Consider the following 27868-nt stretch of genomic DNA (forward strand, 5'->3'; position numbering starts at 1 on the left):
TAGTGGACGCCATCACCCTGGCTTATCAGGTACAGGGTGTGCCCTGCCCGTTCAGGTTGAGAGCTCACTCTACTAGAGCTGTTGCATCCTCCTGGGCGTTGGCTCGTGGCGCCTCGCTGGCAGATATTTGTAGAGCTGCGGGCTGGGCGACCCCTAACACGTTCGCTAGGGAAGCACTGAGAGGTCCCGTTTTCGGGTCGGCTTGCTAAAACTGCTCCAGAGAGTCCGTACTGTAGACCCTGTCGAGTTCCTCCGTCCCCTCGGCAGTCAGATGTGGCGGAGCATCTGACGCCAGGCCCTCACTCGCTGAATCCATGAGAACCGGTAGAGGGCTGGGTTCCATATGAAAGGCCTTTTTGGACCCCATATGTGTATAGTCCATGGTATAGCCTGAGAGCCCGTGTTTCCCCGGCAGGTCTTCTGCCAATCTCCATGAGGTACAAATTCCTCTAATTCTCCATATGCGCCTAAGGTTGATCATATGCGTAATTGCTCCGAACCTCCTACGGGAAGGGCGAGCTTCCGTAGCGTCCGGTTCCAACTGGAATGGGTACGTTTTCCCAGTGTTATCCAGTCTTACTGAGTGGGTAGTGCCATGGCAGCAGTAGCTGGTCTTCTGCAGTAGCCCTGACCTGCGCCAAAAAATAGGGGCTCAGGAGGCTTCCACAGGACACTGGAAGGGGCAGTACCCGTGGCCTTTTGGTAGGGATCCCAATTCGTCGGTCACCGACGTGACTCGGAGTGACCGACTGATAGGGAACGTCTCGGTTACGTATGTAACCCTCGTTCCCTGAAGAAGGGAACGGAGACGTCACGTCCCGTCGCCACGGCTGCTGTACCACCGCTGAGCGGCCGGGTCACCGGCTCGGCTCCTCAGCGAAAACCTGAATATGCGCTGCACCCGCTGCCTAATTATACTCACGCTGTGATTAGCGGCAGCTGGATGCAATAATCGCATGCCAATGTGCATTGGCTCGTTTAGATACTCTCGTAGGGGATTGGTCTCTCTAAGCGAGATCCCAATCCAAATTCGTCGGTCACCGACGTGACATCTCCGTTCCCTTCTTCAGGGAACGAGGGTTACATACGTAACCGAGACGTTCTCTATGTTCTATTGTGAATAAAATATTGGCTCATGTGATTTGAAAGTCTTTTAGTTTTCATTTTATAAAATAAAAAAAACAAACAAAAAAAAAAAACGTCCCAACATTTCCGGAATTCGGGTTGTATAAACACCCTGCAACCTTGCATGGGCAAAAACCACTCACATTTTCTTCAGTAAAAGTAAAAGTAAAAAAAAAAAAAATATTATTAACTATAGGTGTCTCAGCATCTGTTTTACAACAGCTGCCAACAACTGGATTACTTCTGGATTAACCCAGCAAATGGGCAGCATTACCCAGAGTTACCATGGAAACACTGTCCAATATTCAAGAGATGACTGCTGATTCACATCAAGAAGCAAGAAAAAAAAAGTCAAGTGAAAAGTATCTTTTCACTTGATTGCTTACTAGCTCAACTCAAAAGAGCCACCCACAAGTGTATGATATTTTGTTCTCTACAGATATGGCTCAGGTCGTTCCTTCAAAAAAGTGTCGTTATAAAGAAAAAGGTTTTGTCACTCAGACGAAAACTATTTGCTTAGAAAAGTAACGACAGACTGCATGTTGTGTGGTATCATTCATGTCTGCTGCACAAATTATGTGGGATCAGCTACACTTTAAATATGAATACATCTGTATTCTCTTATACACATGCACTTCGTATTTTGACACACAACCTACTCACATTCAATACGTATCTGTTCCATCTCTGACACTTCAGAGATGGACTCCTTTAGGTCCTCTACGAACTTGAGCAGCTCCTCTGCGCTCTGAGCACAGAAATTCAACACCTGCTTCTTATCAGAGCCCGAACACGGAGACAAAATAGTGATGGCATGAGGATAGTCTGAAACAAAAACAGACCAAATAGAAACATTGCATTAGCAAAAATTAAGGTTTTGTTGTTATTACTGACAATCTTGGCAATTTCTTCTGAAAAGCATATCTACAATATGTTCACTACCAGATTCAGTTATTCATGAACTTCAATGCTGTCATAGTCGGATAAATGGAATAATGGAATAATACATGGAATTATAACCTAACATGACACATTTATGATATACTGAATAATAATAATAATCCCAAATAAACATCTTTAATTATACATATAAACTCAAACTATATTAGTCTTTAATGTGACATTTTCCCCCAAATAAAACAGAATATTTAATGAAAAAGACTTGGATGACCTTGATTTATATTCTGTATTTCAATATGAGTTTGCAGGTCGGTCAAGTCCACCCTTGGAAACAACTCAGCGTATTCCAGGTGGTAAAGTTTATTTATAAAATCAATTGCTATCACTTATTATCATTATTTCCATAATCTTTTAAATTTGAAAGATTTTAGAAAGAATGTATTACTTAAAACAGTAGCTTAAATCACTGCCTAATTGTTATTTGGCCATTACTGACCAGTAGCCCACATAGCCCAAGTGATTTTAGTACGGCAGGCATTTGATAAAATATGCTAGGGTGATGTTTTGTTAAAGTTCTGACTGGCTTTGAAACTTCTTACATTGTTACAGCATAAGATATACCTTTATAATGCATTCATAACACATTAATAACACCTTTATAACACATTTATAGCCCATCTTATCATTTATTGCAGTATTTACATTTATAAACCTTACAAACTCCATGGCTGGAAACAGGTTTGTTTGTTTTACTGTTGATTTATATGTTTGTGTCTCTCTTATCGCGTCCAGTCTGTTCAGTCAATCATTACAAAATCAAGTGGGGAGAAATACGAGCGTGAGCCGTAACACTCTCATCTCACTTAATTACAGCCCAGCTGCCATGAATGTTTGTATGTGTGTGTGAAAGCGAAAGAGTGGGAGGAAAAGAGAAATGCTTGTGGCCACCTTAATTGGAAAATGAGAGGGTGCCTGTCATCTTCATGTATTCTTTTTGTTGGAAGGAAATCAGTGAAGTAGGTGTTTGAAAGGCATATAATTGTCTGGCTCTCGTATGAAGTTTTTCTTCACTCCATAGTGATCGGGTTACCTACACTACCCTACAAAGGTAAAATACAGTACTGCACAAAATGCCTAAAACGTTTATACAAAAAATTGGATTTTGAATGATCTGAAAAAAATTATCACAGTCCATTTTCTCTCAATCTGTGCACAGTTTTAGCCAAACCCAAATCCAAGGAGACTACGAGCTACTGCATTTGCACGGCAGGATGATATGGTCCAAAATTCTGAGACCTCCAGTGAAATGCCTGAATTTTTCATGTTTTACATTCATTCATACATTATATTACAGTTACTACATATTACATTGCATACTGTAATATAATTATATACTAAATATAATACATTACTAGCATAACTAATAATAAATTCAGAATATCTCTTTGGAAAAACATGCTTTTTAAGCATCAGATAATTAACTAAACACAAGCTTGTTAGAAACATGAACACTTGAACATACATCAAAATGATAAAAACTATGCAGAATGACATAAACCATCTCAGGGAATTGTATTTATAAAACAACAACAAAAAAGGGTTATAACCTATACTGCTGGTTATACCTATATTTCTTCCCAAAAGCAACTATGGTTGCAAGTTCCATCATTAATCATACAGTTTAACCCTTAAATGCACAAACGTTTCGTCGATCATTATTACATATTCGGGTCTTTAGCAACCTGAACCTATATATCTAATACGGATGGATCTCTAACTGCTGCAACAGCATAAAACTCTCCTAATATTCTAATGACAAAATAATCAAATAAAGCATATTTAATCACCTTTTGAAACTAGGAAGGCTTCAATTTGAGCAAATTATTTTACAATCACTGTTATCGTCAGAGTGCACTTCAGCATCTGGCTCATATTCGTGATATCTCAACCATATTATCAAAATGATCTTTTACAACATCTTCAAAATCAATATAATGATCGCTGGCAGCTTATTCACCACATCCACCATCAAATTATAGTCACACGTAATAAATACTTCATTGTGTACAGTATATATGCTGCATGTCAGTTCCGTTTCTGCTGATGATTATATTCTTTTATTGTATACCTAATAATAATAATGAGTGAAACATCACGTCATCATTGTGTAACAGTGCCACCTTGAGGAATAAAGTTGAATTGCACTTATTGAGTCAACAGATATTTATTTGATGCACAGAAAAAAATGCATATATATATATATATATATATATATATATATATCATTCTATTATTTTAATAAAAAACATACATTGTTGTATATATTTTTTCCTTGTTATATTGTTTATAATCAATTAATTGAGGAGATTGAGGTTGATGTCTAACTTAAAAAAAATTATAATAATAATGATGGGGAGGGTAGTGAATGACCCTGGGTAAGCGTTCAAGGGTTAACATAACTTAGTTTTTGGGAAACACTTTTACAGATATCTGTATGCTTTTGGGAAACACACCTCATGACCTGGGCACACTTGGTGGCAAAGTTTTATTGTATTGGTTGCTGTACATATCGAAGTAGTTCAGAAATGTCAGATGAAAAGCCATTTATATGTAACTGGTTATGTGATGCAAATATTAAAACATATTAGCTTACAAATCATAGTAAAAGTATTTTGATATCATAATGGTATTTTAGAAAGAACTGCATGAAAATAAATCTTTATCAATAAATATTCAATGGTGTTTTACTGCCACTAGTGTTCATTTAAGCTAGAAACTGTGGTGAGTTATGTTTTGTACAAAATTTAGGCAGATTTTCAACTGAGCCATGTGTGGATTTACCACAAAAACAGTATGATCTTACATTCATTTTCAAACAGGTGGAACTGCATGCCCAGCAGCCCCACGGCCTTGCAAAAGGTGTATGCAGCTGAACTTTTCTTCTTTGGACACAATTTCAAAATCTGTGAAGGAAGGAAATAGAAATGCTAATTAGATTCACTGTCACTCTTTGGAGCAAAAATAGTAAGCACAAGTCTTCAGTACACTTTATTTCTACTTTCTTGCATTCAAATTGCAATTATTCATCTTTTTTTCTACTTTAAATTAAATCCATGAATTTAATTCTCAGCTGACATTCTCAATTAAATTTTGAATGACACACTTCAACCCTGTGTCTTACAGTGTTAAATTGTAAGTGTTTGAGTGTACGTGAGAAATAGAAGGCCACACAGATTAGTGTAGTGTTGAGAGTCTACTTACCAGACTCCCTATTCAAATACCACAATATTGAACCTATATTTCATTCTGCCACAAATCTAAGGGAAGCGGGAGACCCTCGTGAAGGAGAAGAATAATCACTGAGCCAACTTATATTTCAACACAATTAATGCTAAAAAATCTCTAAGCAGAAAAGTAGTTAGAAAGTTCAAGTGAGAGAAGCAGTCATGAGAATCGATATTGCCACAAAAACTTAATAATGATAGTAATTGCCTAACATTGACTGGATTTTATATATTTCTCAGTTTTCCATTTCATATACAATGTGAAGAGAGTGTTTCATTTCGCAAATGTCATTAGTTTTTTTAAATAGCCTTATTTCACCCAGTTTCACCTATAACTGTAATGGGAAAAGTATGTTTTGTGGTTTTCACTTCCCTTTTTATATGGCCAGATTAACATGAGCTCTTGCAATTATGAGAATAGTTTAATACACTGCTGTGATAGCCTTTCAGTCAGTCTAATGCTCTCCATTAATTATAACAGACATTTAATCTTTGATTAATTCCAAGGGCTGCATTTTGTGGCTTTGACCAAATTGTTTGAGCAGTTGTGGGAGAGAGCACATTCATTAGATTTGCATTCACACAATGGGGAACAACTCTGTAGTGCAAAAAGAGTATGGAAATGGAAGATCAAGTTGAGTGCATTATTCTCTGCATATGGAAAATGTCCATTGTGCACAGTATAGGCGGTTTCATCGGGCGCATGCGCCTGGCCCGAAGTTAACTTCCGGTCTGTGTTTGTTTATTGGTCTGGTTAGTGGCGCCGGCTACAAACACAGTTAAAGTGATGAGTAAAAGTGAAGTTGGGCTCAGGTGGTTGTGCTGTGGGATGTGTTTCCCATACATTTATTTATTTGTGATGACCCGCCACGATATCAAAACTGACCGATTTTCCAAAAGGCTTCGTTGAATAAACATGAACACGTAATGCACGTTTAAAAATCAAAACGAGGCGCGGGTGTTTTGTTATCACTGTATTTCTGAAGGAACACTGTCTTTAGAAAATGTTCAATGTCATTTCCATTTCATCTTGCATGTTATATGCCTGATAAAGCAGTTAGGGCCACAAAAGCGTGCATGCACAGTAACGTTTGTTTATGTTGTTGCAGCTGAAACCATCTATATGTAAATATGGCAGTATGCTACTCTGAACACAATCTATGGTGGCCCAGTAGTGCGCAACAAAATGAAATCTTCACAACACAGCGCATATCACTAATTTTGTAGTGTTGAGACTTGTTTACTCTTGTGTTGCGACTTGTTTCCTTTGTCTTGTGACTTGTTTTTGTTGTGTTGAGACTTGTTTCCTTTGTATTGTGACTTGTTTTTGTTGTGTTGCGACTTGTTTCCATTGTGTCGTGGCTTGTTTCCATTGTGTTTTGCTAATTTTGTTGTGTTGCGACTTGTTTCTATTGTATTGTGCTAATTTTGTTGTGTTGCAACATGTTTCTATTGTGTTGTGCTAATTTTGTTGTGTTGTGACTTGTTTCTATTGTGTTTTGCTAATTTTGTTGTGTTGCAGCATGTTTCCGTTGAGTTGTGCTAATTTCGTTGTGTTGCGACTTGTTTCCATTGTGTTGTGGCTTGTTTCCATTGTGTTGTGGCTTGTTTCCATTGTGTTTTGCTAATTTTGTTGTGTTGCAGTATGTTTCCGTTGAGTTGTGCTAATTTTGTTGTGTTGCGACTTGTTTCCATTGTGTTGTGGCTTGTTTCCATTGTTTTTTGCTAATTTTGTTGTGTTGCAGCATGTTTCCGTTGAGTTGTGCTAATTTTGTTGTGTTGCGACTTGTTTCTATTGAGTTGTGCTAATTTCTTTTTTGTTGCAACATCTTTCCGTTGAGTTGTGCTAATTTTGTTGTGTTGAGACTTGTTTCCATTGTGTCGTGGCTTGTTTCCATTGTGTTTTGCAAATTTTGTTGTGTTGCAGCTTGTTTCCGTTGTGTTGTGCTAATTTTGTTGTGTTGCGACTTGTTTCCATTGTGTTGTAGAGATTTTGTTGTGTTGTGCACTACTGGGCCACCGTAATAATCAGATACTTTTCCTTTTGGGTTTTGATGGAAAGATGTTTTATGCTAAATTCTTATAATTTAATTTGTCATCTTCTCTTTTTCCCTGCCCTGATTAACAATGATATAACTAAAGAACAAGAAAATTAAGAAAATTAAAAATTAAGAAAATAAAACTAACAATAAAAACTAAAATCTACATAATGAAATGTAACTTGTAGTTACCACAAGTAGGTCGTTGAAGAGGAAGACCTCTCTCTGGTGAGCAGCTTGCTTCTGGGCTTTGTTGATGTCAGTCACTTCAAACAGCCGACTGCAGCAAACCAGTCTCCTGTGAGGCACTGACAGAACCTGAAGATGGACACATAAAATTACTTCTCTAAAAGATACATCTTGAGTGACTTTTCATTTTTTTTTTTTCAAATTACATTTAAAACAGTGGTTTAACCTTTTGTCCAACACTATATTGAAAGAAGACAGTGGAGACATCAAATTAACCATGATTCATTCTGTGATTAGAGATAATTTGTTCTGCATTCCACAACTATATGCTCTTCAATAAAAACAACAGTTGAGCGAGTGAGTGAATATAATATATCATATATCATTTAAATACTTTAAAGTCATCCTGTCGTCCTCTTAGAAGCTTGCTGTGCCCCCCCCCATGTTTTCCAGCCCCCTGATTAAGAACCAGTAATTTAAAATAACCCTGATATTGATTTATCATGCTTAAAAACAGCACACAACTTCATAAAGTTTCTTGAGCAATCATAGTGCATGTTATTTTTAGCTAATATTTCAGCAAACATATTAGCTGTGTTCCAATAGCTACCCTTACCATAAAGCAGTACTTCAGGTTTATTTTATTAAGTACACTTAAGTAAAGTTCAAGTATATTACTTTATGTAGTAAGTATACACGTATAAGAGTACTGGTAGTATACTTGTAAGTGTACTATTTCAGTACTCTTTATGACTAAATTGGCCCACTTTAAGTATACCCAAAGTAATCTTCCATTAAGTATACCCAAAGTAAACTTTGAGTACACAACTAGTTTACATCAAAGTTTTTAGCTTGTACTGCAAGTATATTAAAAGTGAACTTATAGGTATACTGATAGTTTACAAATTAAAAATCGCCGGCGATACCAGCTCGGTTTTTTTAAGATCAGTGCAAAAGACACTAAAAATACTCTGTTGATTTTGGTCACACAAATAAGTGTTATACATCAATCGAAACTGTTAAGTGTCTATTTTTTTGTGTGTGTACACTCACGATTACAACAAAACTTTGTGGTTTTGGAAAAAAAAGAAAACCAACAGGGTGCGCTCTCTGTCTTCTCCGTCTCCGCGATCTGCTTTTAGTAACGCGTCACTAAAATGAAGTGTAACTCAGAAAATACTCAACACAGAAACATGGGAGTTATCTCTATAGAAAGCCTGAAGTGTCTACTTGCAAAAAACAAACGTTCTGTGATAAAGTAATCCATATGAAACCAACACAATGTTCAGTCTGTCCCGTCTAACTCATTATTTTTAATGGGATCCCGCCCCCTCGCTTTCACATGTAAATAACCACGTGAGCCGTGCGCATGGAGATGCCAAACATAAACAAAGAGTCAGGAGTGAAGAGTTCATCGCAGCTACTGTTCGTTTCTGGAAGAAGACGGATTTCCCTCAAAATAAGAACAAGAGTTCATCCAGAAGAGAAGATCGATCTGATGAGTAAGTAATGCTTCTTTTTTGCATTAGTTAGCGTGTTATTGTGACAAAATTGAACGCGTTTAGTTGGGTTTTTCCCAAACGACAACTTGATGAATGCTAGCATCTAAGAATGTTTCGAAGAATGCTTAATGTTCACAAATAGATTTAATAGCGTGCTAAACAATAACAATGTTTCTCAGATATAAAATATATTTTTTTATATGGTACAAAGTACATCCTTTTGTAGTTAACAGCATACGTGAGTCTATTGCTGCAGAATCATAAGAGCTACTATAAAATCATGCATACTAGGCTACATGACTACAAAATCATAGTTATTTTTTTCCCAAACTGTAATTCCAGACTACAATGTTTGAAATTGATGGAAAATTCATTGTATTTAAATTTCTTACGGCACGATGATGTTTTCATGCTCTATATAAAACAATAAAAGTAATATGAGTGCACATTGTAACATGATGAACGCTATGAGTCTAAGTATGTTTAGAACATGTTTATGATTAATAGCCTACTCTGTTCAAAACTAGATTTTAATAGCGTGCTAAACAATAATAATTAGTTTCTCAGATATAAAATATCCTTTTTTTATAGTACTTGAGTCTTTGGCTCCAGAATCACAAGAGCTACTATAAATTCATGCATACTAGGCTATATGACTACAAAATCATAGTTGTTTTTTATTCCAAACTGTAATTCCAGACTACAATGTTTGAATATGATTTGCAATTAAATTAAATACAATGCAATTCATTGTATTTAAATTTCTTTCAGCAAAGCATGCGTGAGTCTATAAAAGCTATATATATATATATATATATATATATATATATATATATATAGATGCTCCTGAGGTTAACATGCTCACAAATGTTTGATACTTGTAGTAGCATTTTTAGTATACTTTGAAGTATAGTCTCAGTAAACTACTAGCTTAGTAGTTTAAACTGCAAGTATACTCGTAAGTTTCCTTTAAGTGAACTTTACATCATATTTTAAATATACTACTATGTCCCTATTAATTAATTTCTATATATTTTGTTATATGAATATCTGAACATACAAAACATCAAAAGAAAGAACAGAGAATCTACTTGTAAACAAAAACATTTTATTCTAGCTTCATGCATTCTTTTTTTAAACACTTTAATGTGGGTAAGTTTCATAAATAAAAATAAAGAAATAGACTATGAAATGGATTCAGAATGATAATCAAAACGTAGATGGAGTCGGCAGTCATTATTACCTCTTCATTGGTCGATATTTTATTCCATAATGTTACACTGTTTTGATGCTATTTTATGTCTGATGATCATGTTAGATTACATGTGGATTGGAAGCATCTGTTGTTTAGGTTTCTGCTTCGCTTGTGTTTTATTTTTTGGAAATTCTGTACAGAAGATGTGTACTAGCAGCCCCTACCATATAATAATGAAAACAAGTATTCTAGGAGCACAAATATAGGCCAAATATATTTAGACTTTTTCTAAATATAAGTCAAGTATACTTAAATGTAATTTTAAGTATATTTCTGAGAAGTACATAAAAGCCCATTTCTGAGAAGTACATTAAAAGTAGACTAAAAGTATACTTTCTTATTTTTTTAGTTTAAAAGAAGTATACTAATAGCACACGTGAATAAACTTCTTTTTCGTAAGGGTAGTGAGCTGCCTTGCTGTCTAAAGGCTAAAAAAACTGAAATTCTATTTTATATGTGACTGATTTGGAACATTTAGTGACACACATCACATGACACGTATGGGAAAGATGATTCCCAATTGATTCTGGTGAAGTTTGCCGTTAGCATGTTGCTAAGCTAATCAACAGAAACAGGATTAACAAAAATCGATGGAAATCAATGGAAAAGTGGAAAAGTTGTTTCTTCAAATAAACGTGTGTCATACCAAATTTTTGTGACAAACATTAACTCTGTGCATATTATATCTATAAGTCATAAACCACAAAGATACCTCCAGGAGGTCCTGTGGCACCACAACTTACATTTAAATGAATGAGAATGCTAACGGATAGCTTTTTCTAGGTATCTGATTTGGCATTATGCTTAGCTAACAACATACTATGCTGCTCTAATTAGCATAAAAGTAAATAACAAACATTGAGTAAAATAGTATTTTTTAATTAGATATCTTAGAAGGAAGCATAATTTAATTTTGGAACCTTGCGGAATAATGTGGACTGCGCCAGTGTGATGCCTTCTATATGGGTTTTCAACAGAGCAGTTGTTATTCTGTGTAAATGTGGACCACATTAATCATAAATATTATATAAATGTTACCTAAGACCTCCTGCCCAAAACAGTGAAATTGCATTTGATGTATTCTTACACCCTAACAAGCAAAAAAAAGTTCTGGGACAATACCAGAATCAGCAGGTAAGCTCTACATTTGCCCTTCTGCAAACTTGGCAGGTGACCTGCAAAAACCCCAACGGCAGCAAAACCAGAAAAGCCCAACCAGGCAGAGGTTGGGAGAAGAAGAGAGAGGTGATGAATGAGATGTCAAGGGAAAAGAGAGACCAGAGAGTGTAAGTAACATCTTGATCAACTAAGGGTACAATTACAGACGGAACTAGATTTCCACATTATTTGGGTCGGTTGAATTCTGCATGAACTGTGGCACAAATCAAATTAGCTACAACAATACAATAAAAAATGCCTACTGAAGTACACAATTATGACATGTAAGAAGTTTATTCCAAACAATTCGATCCAGAAATCGCACTTGTAGGACCATGAGACTGCAAAGTTTATTCAAAGTGTAAGGAAACATTTACTATCTAGCAGTTTCATGAAAATGCAAAGGTTTCCTATTCAAAGTCATTGGAGTTTTTTTAAGAAGAATAAATGTGTTAAACAATTTTTATTTAGTTTTTACATTTTCTCGTATTTGATATGGATCTAAACTGTTACTGTCATTGCAGAGCCCATATAATAAATGAAATACATGTTTCTTTTGATAAATACCTAACATTTTGTCAATTAAATCATTATCAATGCATATAGTGTATTAAATAGTAGTATTCCCCCGATAAAAGATATTAAGCACAACATCTCTCATTTCAGAGCTGGTTTATTTGCTTATTCTTTAATAAAGAATTTTAATCTCATTCTCAAAAAACTGAATTTGTCAAGTTATACTATCAAATTTATGTTGATAATCCGTTCATGTCTAGGAAATAAAAAAAAATATTTAATTCCTATTTATTTAGCTTTTTTTGTGGATAACCTTTAAATCCTGTCTTTCAAATTTGTTTGCTTTTCAGTCCAAGGTGAATAAATATGTCTGCTGGCTATGAGAGAATGAAACACTTTTGTAAGCCAGGTAGAGATATGTTGGAGGTGAATGTGAAATGATTTCACTAAATCAAAGTCCTTGACGTCTATGATCACTAAGTTGCTAAGCACTAGAAAAAGACTGCATTGCAGCAAATAGAGAGCATCTTCAGTATCCGAACCTTGAGGGAGATTGACTAGCAACAGAAGGCCTTTCATTCTACACTGAATTTGTTTATATACTGTAGGAATCTGTTAAAATACATATCTAGTAAAATGGTTTCAAATAAATATTTGTCATTCAGTGACTAGTTTGATAAGCATTAGGACCTGATTCACAATCGACTTCAACGTTAGCATGTTGCTAATTACAATGTGACACCTTTAAGAGTTAGTTCACCCCCCACAAAAAAGGAAGAAAATTCTGTCATTAATTAATCACTCTCATGTTGTTCCAAACCTGTAAGACCTTTGTTCATCTTGGGAACACAAGTTAAGATAGTTTTGATGAAATCTGAAAGCTTTCTGACCCTGCATATAGACAGAAATGCAACTACCATGTTACCATGTTCATACAGGTTGCATTGGCACCAATGATCTTTACAGTCTACATAGTCTTACAATGCTTTTGGGAAACGCAGCCCTGAGCAACATTAGCAAGCTAAACCAGTAAAGATGTAAACATCTTTAAAGCACACATGCGGTAAAAGTACCATACATGTTCCTGAATTGTATAACTAGATTCAAAACAAGGAGAAAGACAATTACATTCTAATGAACAGTTTCTAGAGGCCAAATTCTAGCTGATCACACAAACTACACACACACACACACACACACACACAATCCATTACTGCACCCATTTGTGGATTAAAGCATTGTCCTTTACCAGACATTTTGAGAACAAAACAATAAAGCCATTAAAATGCTTTTTTAATGACAGCGGCAGGTGTTCTCATAAATCTGCTAGATAAAAAAAAATAAAAACATAAAGAGGTAAATCTGAGCAGAGGGATAGCATGATAAACTTAAATGATCTATAGTGAAATAAAAACTTTATCTTTGTGTCTGTACTGGTGAACAGATAAGAAATAAGACAGAAAAAATGAAAGAAAAGTGTTTGTGTGTGTGCATGTGCGTGTGTGTATGTATGGATAAATAACCAAAGGAAAAATAACCAAAACTAGCCACACTATAAAATTGCAATATATATATATCTATCTATCAAACTTTAGTTATAAGGTGCTTATGGGCTACAAGACCAGCCTTATCAGATACAGCAGGCAAGGAGTTTACAAAATAATAATAATAATAATAATAATAATTGAAAAAGAAAAAGAAAAAAAAAAACATTTACTTGAGGGGGAAAACTGCAAGACATGAAAAATTATTTTCAGATAATACAGGTATGTGACCCAGGACCGCAAAACCTAATAAGGGTGATTTTTTTTTCCGAAATTGAGATTTATACATCGTCTGAAAGCTGAATAAATAAGCTTTCCATTGATGTATGGGTTTGTTATGATCGGACAATATTTGTCCGAGATACAACTATTTGAAAATCTGAAATCTGAGGGTGCAAAGAAATCAAAATATTGAGAAAATCGCCTTTAAAGTTGTCCAAATGAAGTTCTTAGCAATGCATATTACTAATCAAAAATTAAGTTTTGATATATTTACAGTAGGAAATTTACAAAATATCTTTATTTTATTTAATGTCCTAATGATTTTTGTCATAAAAGAAAATTCAATCATTTTGACCCATACGGTGTATTTTTGGCTATTGCTACAAATATACCCCAGCGACTTAAGACTGGTTTTGTGGTCTATAGGGTCATATATATCTTGAATTCAATGTATTTTCCCTTCCAAAATAATGACTATAAATTTGTATTTTGAACATAAGTCTTAGAAGAAAAATGTACAACACCCACACTTAGGACAGTCTTCTGAAATATTGAAAAATGCTCTAAAATCTTAACGTGTGCTTTTACATCTCAAGTAAATTGAGCCTTTTACTGGCAAAAAAGGACAAAAATAGTGATTCATTTTGCAGTGTGGGTGGGAAATGTAACAGTGAGGGATAAATCTGAGGTAAGATAATGAATGAAAAACTGTGAGGTTATTCAGTGCCGCTGTTCTTCTGTTGCAGTAATGAGGAATGGCAGCAATGCTACAGGCATGAGCCGCAATGAATCACCAACTGCCCAATGAATTATCATATTACACCACTCCACGCATGCAATGCTTAGAGAAGATAGAGGGGAAATAACAGAACACAGATGTAATAAAGATACAGTATATTCACTTTTTAATATGTTCCCAGTGTGGTATACTGTATGGGTATCACATACTTATATGCATACTTAACTAGTAATATTCAGTTATGATGAAGAAATGATTGCACAACTCTGACTGATCAATTGTGACAAATTAAGGGTCATGAATATATTTGGATGTCGAATGACATGAATATTCGCTGTGAAGAAAACCCCAAACTCTTTCACTCACCGATTTCATTCCCATAATGCTTTGCTCCACCTTGGTGACATAAGTGACATGGTCTTCATTCGATCGTAATTCCCTCAGCTGAATACGCTCATATATCCCCACTACCATGTCTCGTGGAATATCTGCACCATCATCAACCCCTAAATAAAAACACAGATCAAAAGTGCTGAATATATACACATAATAAATAAATATCATTTAAAATATTGTATTAATCACAGTCCTGTTGTATTACTTTCATATCCTCCATTGGTCAACAGCCTTTGACACACGATGTTACACTTGTTTGCATTGATTTATTTACACAGTGTCTGGACAAATGTTTATATTTTCCATTGTACAAATTGTTCTTAAGAGAAAGTGGTTTATCTAACCACTAGCCTAGATGAAAATAATATGCAGCAAACCAGATTAAGACTAATGCAATTTAGGAAGACTCAAGGAGTCATGAAAACATCAGGGAATGTTATGCAAAACCAGATGAGGAGATGAAGAAAATGAATATGGAATATACTTTTTCTTACCCTATGAGAGAGGGTTGAATATTACGGGGGATTGTGGGATTGACATCAGAGTGGAGCCAGTGTCAAAAATTTGACAAAAACTTGGTTTGATGGAAATGAGAGACAAAATATGCAGAGCTGCAGCCAATTACTGTAAGGTGCAGGCAGCAAATGCATTTAGATGATATCAAACTATTGTAATATTGGTAAAACTTTACAATAAGGTCCCATCAGTTAATATTATTTCATGCAGCGCATTAACCAACAATAAGCAATACATTAGTTAGTTTATTTTAAGGCAATGTAAAAAAATGAAGCCATATTATAAAGTGTTACTGTAATATTATTAGATTTATATTATTTGAAAATAATGTGACTCTGTATCTGCTCTTTTTAAAGGGAAAACGTTGTAATTGTATGGGTTCAGAGACAAAAGTACAGCAATGCAGGCAGCCAGAGTAAGATCTGCTAATGTAAAGAGAGTTAAAGAGTAATGAAAATGAAAGTTTACACTGTGAGATTAACAGAGCGCTGATGTCACTGGCTGCTTTCATTAAATTAATGTGCTTTAGGGCGCTTTCAATAGCATTATACTTTGATGCTTAATTAGGTTTCGCCCACTCACTTAGTCAAGTGAAATGATCCTGACCTAACTTATGATGAAGGGAAAGTGGAAAGTTATATGTATCTTGCTGTTGGAAAACTAGACCTGCATTTACTGAAGGAAAGCAGCAAAGGAATGGTGTTCGGTTTTGTTTATGCTTAAATGCTAAATGAGAGTTTCATTGTCATGCCACTCGGCAACAGCAAGGCTTGAGGAAAAAGAACACTTTAGTACATTTTAGTTATAGGTTTACAAGTTGGCTTTGTGTTTGGTTGTCCCGTCATGCATTTCAGTAAATTCAGTCTCGCTTTTAACCAACTTTCTTTTCTATTTCGTCTTGTCTCACCTCTTAGGTTGCGGATGAAGTCTTCCAGCATCATTTTACGATCGGGTTTGATGTTGGGACTGTACATGTCCGTGTTGAGGAGGATGATGGCAAACGCAAGGATGAAAATTGTGTCAGGATTGTGGAACTGCTGCACCACGTCTGGGTTACACATACAGTAACGCTGGCTGAGAAAAACAGGATACAAAAAGCTATGTTTATTCAACAGGTTTTCAAAGTGTTGAATGCTATTTATTTCTTTTAGTGCAGCCAAAGATCACTAACGATTAATCGCATCCAAAATAAAAGTTTTTGTTTACATAGTATATGTGTGTGTACTGTGTACATTTATTATGTATATATTAATACACACCCATGCATGTATGTATTTTAAAAAATGTTATGTTTACATATTAAATATATTTATATATAATATAAATTATATGAATATAAACATATTCATGTAAATACATGTAAATATTTTCAAAATATATTCTGCATGTGTGTGCATGCAGACACATGTGTACACACATATATATATATATAATGTAAATAAAAACTTTTATTTTGAATCCGATTAATTGCGATTAATCGTTTGACGGCACTAATTTATTTATTTAAAAATGTCCTTATTACCTGACAGAAACTACTGAAATAAAAAAAAAATCATAAGGTCATGATGCTTTATTAACTTCAATTAACTTATTAATTTATACCTCATACATGTGCTACCTTTAGACTGTATCATCTATTATCTATCAAAATATATTGGGTTTTTAAAAGCCCCATAAGATTGCGAATAAGTGAAATGCAATTAAAACGGTCGTAAATAACGTCATCACAGGACATGCATTCATTGTAATTTGTTTAAACTTGTTGAATTTTTACATAGTGTAAGGAAAATGCAAGTGGTTCATGTCGTATGATATTGTGAGAGGTTTTCAGGAATTGGTTGCTAAGATGTTACTATATGGTTGTTTAAGTCAAATGATTCCACTATTGTAAGACTGATATTCTGCAAAGGTTTCTTGATATGACTTGGCTCTTTCCACTAATGTAAGTCAGGGGAGGGGGTCTGTTTGTTTTAACATCTGCCAGGTGAAAATCCCAAGTTTAGTTACTTAGACAAGTACTTACACAGTTTTCATCATTAAAATTGATGATTTTAGACACTATTTATTCAATACTATTTATCCCAGATTCACTGTGAAAATGTGCCTGTGGCACCATATCTGCAGAATTAAATGTTGCTGCTTCTTCCACTTTTTGTGACACTTTTAAAGGGAAATGTGTAGTGATTGGTGCTAAAAAGGTCTTCATTTTTATCCAAAACAGATAAATTTATCTGAAACAGTAAATCTGGCAATGTTTTATTGCATTGGCTGTTGTAAATAATGCTGAAGTTTGGAACTTAAAAGAAATCCGATAAGTTGTGTTAAAAGATTAATGCACTATTGTGCGGAGTTTAATGTTCTAAGCTAAACCTTACCCTTAATGTTACTGATAGTTATCAAAAGCAAACGTGAGATAAAAATCAGTTTGCTGAAGCAACCATGCAATTTAGCTTGCTTCTACGTCATTGATCTTTTTTATTTGTAAATTGTGTTTCATGGGACTCTTAACCTATTGCTCTGCATTACAATTACCAGCTGTACCAGGTGGGCTACCGAGCAAGTTTACTATGTTAGAAAAGCCATACATATTGAAATAGATATGAAAAATACATATTAAAATGTAATCGTTTACAAATCATGCACTATGATGAAAATGTTTTGAGGTCAAAACATATTATTGTGCAAGAAACTGTGCAAAAAACAACTTTATTAATCAATAATCTGCCCTCTATTTTTGTCTCTATTAGCAAGAGTAATAGGGATGCTTACTAACGATGAATGGCTTTTATTAATTAAAGTATTATTATTAATGAATGTTATATTTAATATGCATTTACCCCTTCACTTGCTCTTTTTTTAGGTTTGGGAAATATCAAAGGCAATGCAGGAGAGACAGCCAGGAACAGGCTGGATTGTGTTATGCAACCACAGTTATTTATAAACCAGTGTCTTGCAGATAGATGCAGACGTGTGCAACACTCTCACACACACACACAACAGCATAAGGATCATCAGCAGTCTTGTTATTTCCAGTGCTGAAAACAAAAGCATATTTGGCTATCACCCTAGAAACGATGATAGCTGCAACTGCATTATGATTCAGAATCCCAATAAAAGCCTCTGCTGCATTTGAATGGAAAGTAATTGTTCTAGCTAGATTATTATTTTGATTATCAGACCAGCATTGTCAAGAAAACCTACGCTAACATTTGTGATATAGCAAAAATTAAATTAAAATCAAAACTGAAAACTTAATTTAACAAAACAAATAAATGAAAGTTCAAAATCTTCCTCAGTTCATGGTCCTGCAGTGTGACAGACAATAAATGTACAGATATAGTTTTTCAATTAATATGAGCTAATTAAAGTCACATGCAAAAAATATTTTTAAAGTTTGTTACTCTGCACATTTCCAAAAATGTTTCATGTCAACTACCCAACTGCTTTTCAAACTAATCCTTTACTTCAATGTAATACAGCGCTGTGTTCCTTGAGAATACGACTGATTTATGGAGAGCATTCAGCGTGCATTTTTATCCTTCAGTGCAGGGATGAAAAAGTTCATAAGCACAGGTATCCCATCAGCCCCGACTCTTATCTTCCCCTCGCATATGAAGGTGGCTGGAGCATTAATGCGTGTGTGTAACAGTGTCTGAAGTCTCACCTGAATGCCTCTATCAGTCTCTCCACTTTCTGCGCTTCGCCTTGCACACGGATATGAGCCTGAAACTTCCTCAGAGCCTCATCCAACTCCATCCCCGAGAAATCCATCTCATCCACCACACAGCTATCAAAAAGAAGGAACAGACAGAAAATGAAAGAGGGAGAGAGAGTGTGTAAGAAAAACAAGGTATTAGGCAGACCCATAAGATGAAAGCTCACATAGCCAGCTCTAAGGTCAGTGGATATTTGAGGTTTAGCCCAAACCTTTGTGGAACAGTTTGGGGACATCCTTTGATGTTTTTCTTTTTTTTAACAGCTGTATTAGTAATACTGTTCAATTCGGGGTAAGTAAATTAATACTTTTATCCATCGAGCATGCATTAAATTGATGCATGCTTGATAGATAACACTGATTTAAAAAAAATGATAAAATGTGATAGTAATGACATTTTTAACATTACAAAATATTTCTATGCAATGCTGTTTTTGACCTATATGTATAGACTTACCTTTATGCATAGCAATGACTTCCGAAAATTATTATTATTATTTTTTTTTTTTTTAATGCAGCTGTGGTGATACTTCTTGCAAAAACATTATTTATTAACATTTTAGCTAAAATGTCCCACTAACCTCTCTCTCAGAATTAGAATTTGTAAATTATTTAAATGCACATTTTATAAATGTTTTGCAAAGCACAACTATCCAGTACTTAAAATATCTAATACTTATAATATCTATATGCATCAAATTTGTCAGCAAATACTGTTGCTTCTTTAAATTCCTAGGGGGTTGTCATAGGACGGAAGGCTCTGCATTAATTAAATTGTATGTTTGGTTTCACTTTGCACCAGAATAAATTAAAATATGCATGTGATTTTATGTCAAATAGCACTGTGGCTTCTATTAATGATAATAATGACACATGAAATCAAACGCCACTCTTAGTGCCCAAGACCTTTGTGCAGTGAGCCTTAACATTAACACATATACAGTACTGTACAGACAGTGCAATGAGATGTCAATAGCCTTCAGGAGACATCGCTCACAGATGATTTCAACCCACAACCAGACCCAGAGTAATCTCATCTCAGCTAACAAAAGCAATGAACTCCCACTTACATGAATAACGAACTTACATGAATACGAATGCACCAAACTACCTTTAAACTGGATAATTCATACAAAAATTATGCAATTAATTTCCGTGCCATTGTTTCAGTCTTCAGTGTAACATGATCCTTCAGAAATCACTCTGACATGCTGATTTGGTAATATTGGTAATATATGCTAATATTTGTAATATCTTCATGATCCCAAATGTTTGAGCAGTAGTGTAGATTTCTATATAGCAAAATCACTTCAAAATAGCTGGTAATTTAGCACATCACTTAGTAGTATGGACCACTTTTTGTGGTGCTCTTTGGATATTTGTGATTTCTTTATCATACAGGTTTGAAATTACATAAATGATGGCAGAATTAAAATCAAGAGTCAAAGTTCACAGCCCAAGAAGTCCAACTGAAGCTTTACTCCACATAGACAAATTCAGAGCCACGGAAATGTTTATCTGATAACATATATGTGGTCTGTATGAAGGCGATAAATAATGGATCATTATTTTTACTTCCACCAATGTTTGCATGTTTATTATGCTAAGCTGCCAGCTGGAGGTTTCAGAAAGAGAAACGGTTGTCTATTTGTACATAGAGCAGGTGCAGTGAGAGTAAGACATCTCTGCAGGGAAATAAATATCCAAGAACAGTGAGCCAATCTGTTCCTCGCTCCGTTTTGGTAAAGTTGCTGAAGATGATCCTTTCAATATGAAAAACAGACTGTTCAAAGCTGAATAACCAAATGAACATTAGTGTACAATTTATACACACAGAGATAACATAAAAACATACAAGTATAAATGCACACACATTGAAATATGCATGTATTTCTTCTATCGTCCATAATTTCTCTTTCATATGAATAAGAACATGATTATAGCATGCACGTGTAGAGAAAGTCACTTAGTAGTCACTATAAAAGCAGTTTTAGATTTTTAGTCCACACTAGTTTGTGAAGAAAAACAATCTGTGATGTGTATAATGCTTGTTTGCTTATTGGTTTCTTATTTTTGTTGGAATGCTTCATTTTACAGTCTTTTGATCAATTAAATGTGTTGTTGCTAAATAGGTCTCAGTTGAGCTGGTGTTGTTGCTTTAGCAGACCCACAAACTTAGAAAAATCATAAAAAATTATTATATAGTCTGAAAAACAATGGAAGATCTATTCTAAAAGCTTGCTCATAATAATGGATGTGCTTTGTATAGTAAGGTCTGCACTAAACTTTAACACGAATTTGAGCTTTTTCCCATGTGTCTGGAAGCACTGGGTGCTCATGTGTCAAACTGGTTGCATTATCAACAGAAATTGAGAGAAACATCTAGTGTTTCTGCACCAAAAGCAAAACACTCCTTAAGCTCATTTTCAAAAAAGACAAGCATGCAGATTCTTACTTTCAGGACAAAAAGAAAAGCATAGTGCATTTGTGCCAATGTCCTCATATTTTTTTTTTCTTCTTCAGAACGGTCAAAATGTACTCAGATACTGCACTGCAGACAAATGAATGTAAAGTGTGCACAGACATATTGTACAGAGATCATCTATTTCCATTTTCCAAACTGATGACCTATGTAGGGTCTTGAGGCTATATCAGCATCTCTGCCAAAATAAAAATAGAAAAACACCCTGAATGGATGGCCAGTCCATTGTAGGGCTAACAAACAAATTAAATCAAACCTCTAAGCAATTTTTTATAACTCCACTTCACCTATCCTGCATGTCCTTCATGAAATCGATGTGTCTGATAAGGGATACATTCAAAATGTGTACTATTAGGCGTACTCCAAGATCAAGGTTGGGAACATTGGTCTAATAGATCAGGAACAACTACTCTAAGGTCTTCATCAAATGAGAAACTGATTTACGGTCTTTAGGGTGCTATGCTGCCTTTTGTTTTGTACAACAACTGCAAAGTCTTGCAGAGTTTATGGATCGTCAGGCTTGAGGAAAGAGAAAAGAAGCGGTGAACATCTCCAAAAAGCTGGTTTGCACATTTTCTGAGCTCCCTGTGGCTGATTACAAAAGCCAAGCCTGTAGCATACACTTATTATGGAGACAATACAATTGGAGCAACCTTGGGTTAAATGTCTTGCTCGAGGGTACTAAGGGGATACTGTAGATCATGGCCAGGTCCTTATGAGCTCAATCCTTAGCTTTAGTCACTGTGCCACACCAACTAATGTGAATTGAACAGCAAGAAACATCCCCTTCCAACACATTTATGGTGATAGGGGAATGTTTCCCCCAGTAGACCTATTCAGGTTTCCCAGTAGCACATTACCTCCTGCGTGTTATTCTGCTGAAGATTACTGGACATCACAGCTTGTTCCTGAGGATGCATTACGGCCTGGGCTAATTGGATCAGTTCCTGAAGAGCTTCTGAATGCCAGGGCCTCCAGCTGATGAGTAGTCGGGTCTTTGATAGTGAGGGGATATTTTATTTTGCAATTTCACTGACTTGATCAACTGACCTTAAATGCATGCAGCAATTCACAAAAAATCCATATGTTCAACACCTCCAGTCGCTTTTGGCATTTAGCAGGTGAGGATATTTGTGCATGGCAGACAAAGAATAGTAGTAGTAAACAAGTCTGTTAAAATTTGCTGATACATTTGCAAATAATTAACTTTGCCAATCTTGTCTGTCTGATGTTTTGAATTGCTACCAGTAGGAACCTATAGGTACCATTTCAGTTTTCTTTCTGCTCCTGCTAGAGCTTCTTTTTGGACAATCTGTCAACTTGTCAGGTGCATTTCTGCCAACTAACGTTGGTAACACTTTATTTTAGGGTCTCTTAACTAGTTGCTTATTAGCATGCATATTACTAGAATATTAGCCATTTATTAGTAGTAATTAAGCACATATTAATGCTTTATTCTACATGACCCTATTCTACATCCCTAATCCTACCCAATGCCTAAACTTAACAAAGTCCTTACTAACTATTAATAAGCAGCCAATTAGGAATTTATTGAGGTAAAAGCCGTAGTTAATAGTGAATATGTGTTCTCTATTCTTAAGTGTTACCCTAACTTTTTTTAGATTACTATGGCTATTTGAAAGCCCACCTTTACTATCAACCTTACATCGCCGTTATGTTTCAACAGTTCTGTGATCTTTGATTTATTAAATATATTAGGTGTATATATGTCAGTGGGTGTATAAACAAAGGATGCGAGTCAATAGTTCTTGCTTATAACAGGAGAGAAATCCTTCCGCTCCATTCCTTCCATGACTGTTGCATTAGGCAGTCACATGCTAAGGCAATCTCATAATCAAAAGAATAGTTCTCTTTATCTTTTTTACTTGAGCATTTCCCCAATCTCCAATATCTTAACAACGTGAGTAAGTAAATGTTTGCAATGAACTAGCTTTCAAGTTGCTTTCCTGTTGAAGTTTACAGTCTCCGCTACCTCTCTGCAACATTAATTTCAGTCTGTACCTCATGCAAAGTTTTTTGTATGGTTTCAGATGACTTGGTTAAAGGCACATTAGTCATATAAGCTACTTTGATGATTAATTGCACTAATTCTTTTTTATTTTTATTTTTTTTCATTTGTTGAGTTTGACAGTCCCTGATCATCATTCACTTTCATAGTTGCACAATATTTTAAGTTACACTTTATTTTAAGGTGTCCTTGTTACTGTGTAATAATACATTTATGTACTGAGTAATAATTATTAACTATGTGTACTTACTGTAGGGTTAGGGTTAGGATTAAGGTTTGTTTTAGGGTTACTTGCATTTAATTATGCATAATTTTATTGTTATTAGAATAGTAAGTACATGTAACATGTTTAAGGGATACCTTAAAATAAAGTGTTACCATATTTTATAGTAAATGCAATTACAGTGTACTTACTCAAGAATGTGATTTTTTTTTTGAGAGAGAGAGAATTCAGACTTGTCATAGGACTTGCATGTTATTGGTCTTTTGTTGATTTTGATTGCTTCCATTGTCCTCATTTGTAAGTCGCTTTGGATAAAATATACTTATTTTTTTGCATATGCTATGCTGCATACAGTCAAACCCCTAGCCTTTCGAAACATACTCCATTTGATAGCATGCATGAACACAAGTGGTAGACGTGCTATAACAAGTTTCATATTTGTCCAGTGTCTGCGCTATTTTTTTTTCCAGAAGTTATGACTGATAAAAAATGTCTTTCTACTCTTTTAAACTAAGGATGTGGTTATCTAATTACCCACTTACACAATTGCTTGTCAATGTGGGTGTCTGTTTTTGTTGCAGTTTTTTGTTGCTGCCACCTTGTGGAACAACAGATTAGTGCAAAACAAATTTAATGTGCATGAGACACCTGGGCATGCAAAGTACGAACGATTGCAGAAATCGAGCGGTGCGTGTACAGTACGCATGTACTATTCTGGTGACAAAATTTGTGTTGTGCACTGCATGTGGACCTTCGTGTATGCATAAAAAAGCTATTTATACTTACTCTAGTAATAGAATGGGGTTCCATGCCTTGCTTTGCATGACTTTGTCAAGGAGTTGTGGCATCTAACTTTGCGTGGGCAATATTGCCTCTCTCGCTCTGGAGAGAGGTCACGCAAGCTTGTAGTGTTTGCTCTGTTATAAATTTGGGATACTAGGAATAAATGCTCTGCTTGTCCAAATAAGAAACAAGCCACTGAAGAACAAAGCTTGTCTTCTGGAAAACAGTTGAAGCTGATAGACAGGTTGCCTTCTGAGTCAGGAGATCCAAAGAAGGAATCTAGATTGATTGTTTATTTGATGATTTTTTAAAACATTAAGCCTTTTTTCTTTCTTTCATATTTATGTGTGTACCAAAGAAAATTTAATAGCAATGACATTTGTTTTAATATGCAAAGGCTTGACTTGACTTGAGGGAAATAAAAATATTAGTGTCCATTTATTATATCGCCATGAAATATTCATAATACCCTGTCTTTGGCTACAGCAGAGAGTCTTTAATTTGTTGTGTTGCATGTTATAGCTCACATCTTAAAGCAGTAGAAGTAAAGACTGTACCTAAAATGAACTGTGCAGTTTCTTTTTATGCCTAAATATTTGGTTTAAAATAGCTTATTAATGATACTAATTATTTCCAGCCAAGGGCAATGTGTTTTATTCATTTTCTTGGTAGTACGGTTGTTAATATTTCCAAATCACCAATTTTTCAAGTAAATGTAAAACTCTATGGTAAATGAAATTAGTAAATACCACATGCTTTCTTTTGTTTTACCCCAATATTAGTTAGTAAAAAAGCATAAGTTTGATTTTGGACTTCATTAAATTCAGAAAAGTGTTTGCTGTGCATGAAAGTGATGAAAAACTGGAGAATAATGATTTGAAGTTATAATTAGTCAAACATTGCCTATTGCAGCTTCCTGGAGCTGATAAATGCATTGTCAGATGAAACAAAGAGAAAGACTGTTGGGAAATTAGGGAGATAGATTCTGCTCAGCCGTTTTCTCCCACCACTGTATTTTTTCAAACATCCTGTTTGTAGGGTATCAGAGCGAATCAGACAATTTACGGTTCGATCAAGAACATGGTTGAAACAACCCTGCATCTCATTCTATTCTATTCCATTCTATCATTGACCATTGTCTATTTATATTGTGTATTTATATTCTCATCTTATTTTTATTGTCTGTGTGTTGTTGTTGTCTCTGTGTACTGGAAGCTTATGACACTTATGGTTAGAGAGTCGGACTCGTAATCCAAAAGGTTGCGGGTTCGAGTCTCAGACCGGCAGGGATTGTAGGTGGGGGGAGTGAATATCCAGCGCTCTCTCCACCCTCAAGATCACGACTGAGGTGCCCTTGAGCAAGTCACCGAACCCCCAACTGCTCCCCGGGCGCCACAGCATAAATGGCTGCCCACTGCTCCGTGTGTGTGTTCACGGTGTGTGTGTGTTCACTGCTGTGTGTGTGCACGTTGGATGGGTTAAATGCAGAGCACGAATTCCGAGTATGGGTCACCATACTTGGCCGTATGTCACTTCACTTCAATAAAGCTGATTCTGATTCTTGTTACTGTGCTAATTAATGGTGTTTTCACTATATTTTGTATTTTAATTTCCTTTGCAGAGTTGATGTTATACGGCTCATTCAATGAATCGCTGGCTGACTCACTGATCAGCCGTAAAACAGTGATTCTATCATAATTAATTAATTTATTTTTATTCTCTCTCTATGATCATTACTGTATCATGGCACATATAACTTTAAAACTCCTTTCTTCTACTGACATTTTAATACTAAGCCTACACACACCTTGACCTTTGCAAAAAAAATCAAGCTTTTGTGGAGATGTTGAGCAGAACGAAAAAAAAAATTACAAGCACTAGGGATTGATGGATTACTACAGCATTATAAAGTTTTCGGGGGAGTATTTGAAAGACCTTTCCAGGGTTCTACGGGAAAATAATAACGCTCCTAAATGCTCCAAAAATCTGTCAGGGAGGAGTTCTTTCTTTACTTGAAAAGATTGAAGACCTTTGCATACTTTTGGTGCATCTAAAAATGTAACATTCTTGATTCTTGTATTAAGTGGAATATTATGATCTAGGCTTTTTCATTTTAGGTCATGTAATAGTCAATGTTATTTTAGTATTATCTATATGTAAATAGTAAGTATTAAAATAAATATAAAAATTTGAATAAGGTTTTATTGTTTATACTTTTTTTATTCTTTCGTTATGCATTCATTCATTCATTTTGTCTCTGAAGAGGCCTTAAAGTACACATAGGGCCCAACATAAGTGTGGATGCATTTACGCATTTAAAGGGATAGTTTACCCTAAATAAAATCATTTACTCACCCTGAAGCTGTTCCAAACCTGTATGAGTTTCTTTCTTCTGTTGAACATGAAGGAAGATATCTTGAAGAATGTGGGTAGATGTTGGTGAGTAAAAGATCACAGAATTTTCATTTTCAGGTGAACTGTCCCTTTAAGTCTAGAAGATGCATCACTTCAAAAACCTCATATGTACTGCACTGTACACACACACACACACACACACACTGACTCTGCTAAGAGGTCTCAAGAGTGTATCATTTCCAAGTGCAAAGCTCTGCAGTTAGACTGCGGGAGCTCAGCAGCCAAGGGAGATCTCATTAAAAGATGCCATGACTCTCCAAATCCACGGAGAAAAAAACAAAAATGCTTCCATTTAAAAGTGTAAATATTCTCTCTTTTATAATATTGTTCTCTTTTTCACACACCGTTATAGATTCTCATTACTCTTTTTTTTAAGCTATGGATACTAAGAGGCATTTTCATATACTCACTCTAACACATCTCTGTTAAATGGCTTCTTGCTGTTGCCAAGAAACTCGCCGATCATCTGTCGGCTCAGCCCCTTCCTCTGGAGCAGGAAGTGTGCCACACCTATAGGCGTATCCGGAATGAACCCACGAGAGATGAGAAACTGGAGGCCCTTGTCTGGATTTCTGTTTGATGCACAGAGAAAGAGATAAATAGAGAAAGAAAAATTATTAGCACTGTTAAAACCTTAACTCAAGTACATAACTACACTGCAAAAAAAAATAAAAATGAGCCAACTTAAAATTTTAAGGCAACCAAATTCAGCAGATTTTGTAGTTCTCTCAACTTATTTTTGTAGGAGATTCTCAACTTTTTGTTGCATAAACTTAAAACAACAACTTGAGAAAACTCAAAAATCTGCTGAAGCTGGTTGCCTTAAAATTTCAAGT

General features: G+C 35.2%; 1 protein-coding gene across 1 annotated transcript in view; it reads right to left on the reverse strand.

Annotated features, from left to right (window-relative positions):
* The window catches only part of iqsec3a (IQ motif and Sec7 domain ArfGEF 3a), a gene marked incomplete at both ends in the record, with an annotated part of 124967 nt that overhangs the window by 13882 nt on the left and 83217 nt on the right, over positions 1-27868 (reverse strand). The window contains 7 exons of the mRNA XM_079398636.1: positions 1789-1950; positions 4889-4988; positions 7541-7666; positions 14840-14979; positions 16293-16459; positions 19050-19172; positions 27443-27604. Coding sequence (XP_079254762.1) covers positions 1789-1950; positions 4889-4988; positions 7541-7666; positions 14840-14979; positions 16293-16459; positions 19050-19172; positions 27443-27604 — 980 coding nt within the window. The remainder of the gene's footprint in view (positions 1-1788; positions 1951-4888; positions 4989-7540; positions 7667-14839; positions 14980-16292; positions 16460-19049; positions 19173-27442; positions 27605-27868) is intronic.

Source organism: Barbus barbus (genome assembly GCF_936440315.1).
Source record: "Barbus barbus genome assembly, chromosome: 39".
NCBI lineage: Eukaryota > Metazoa > Chordata > Actinopteri > Cypriniformes > Cyprinidae > Barbus > Barbus barbus.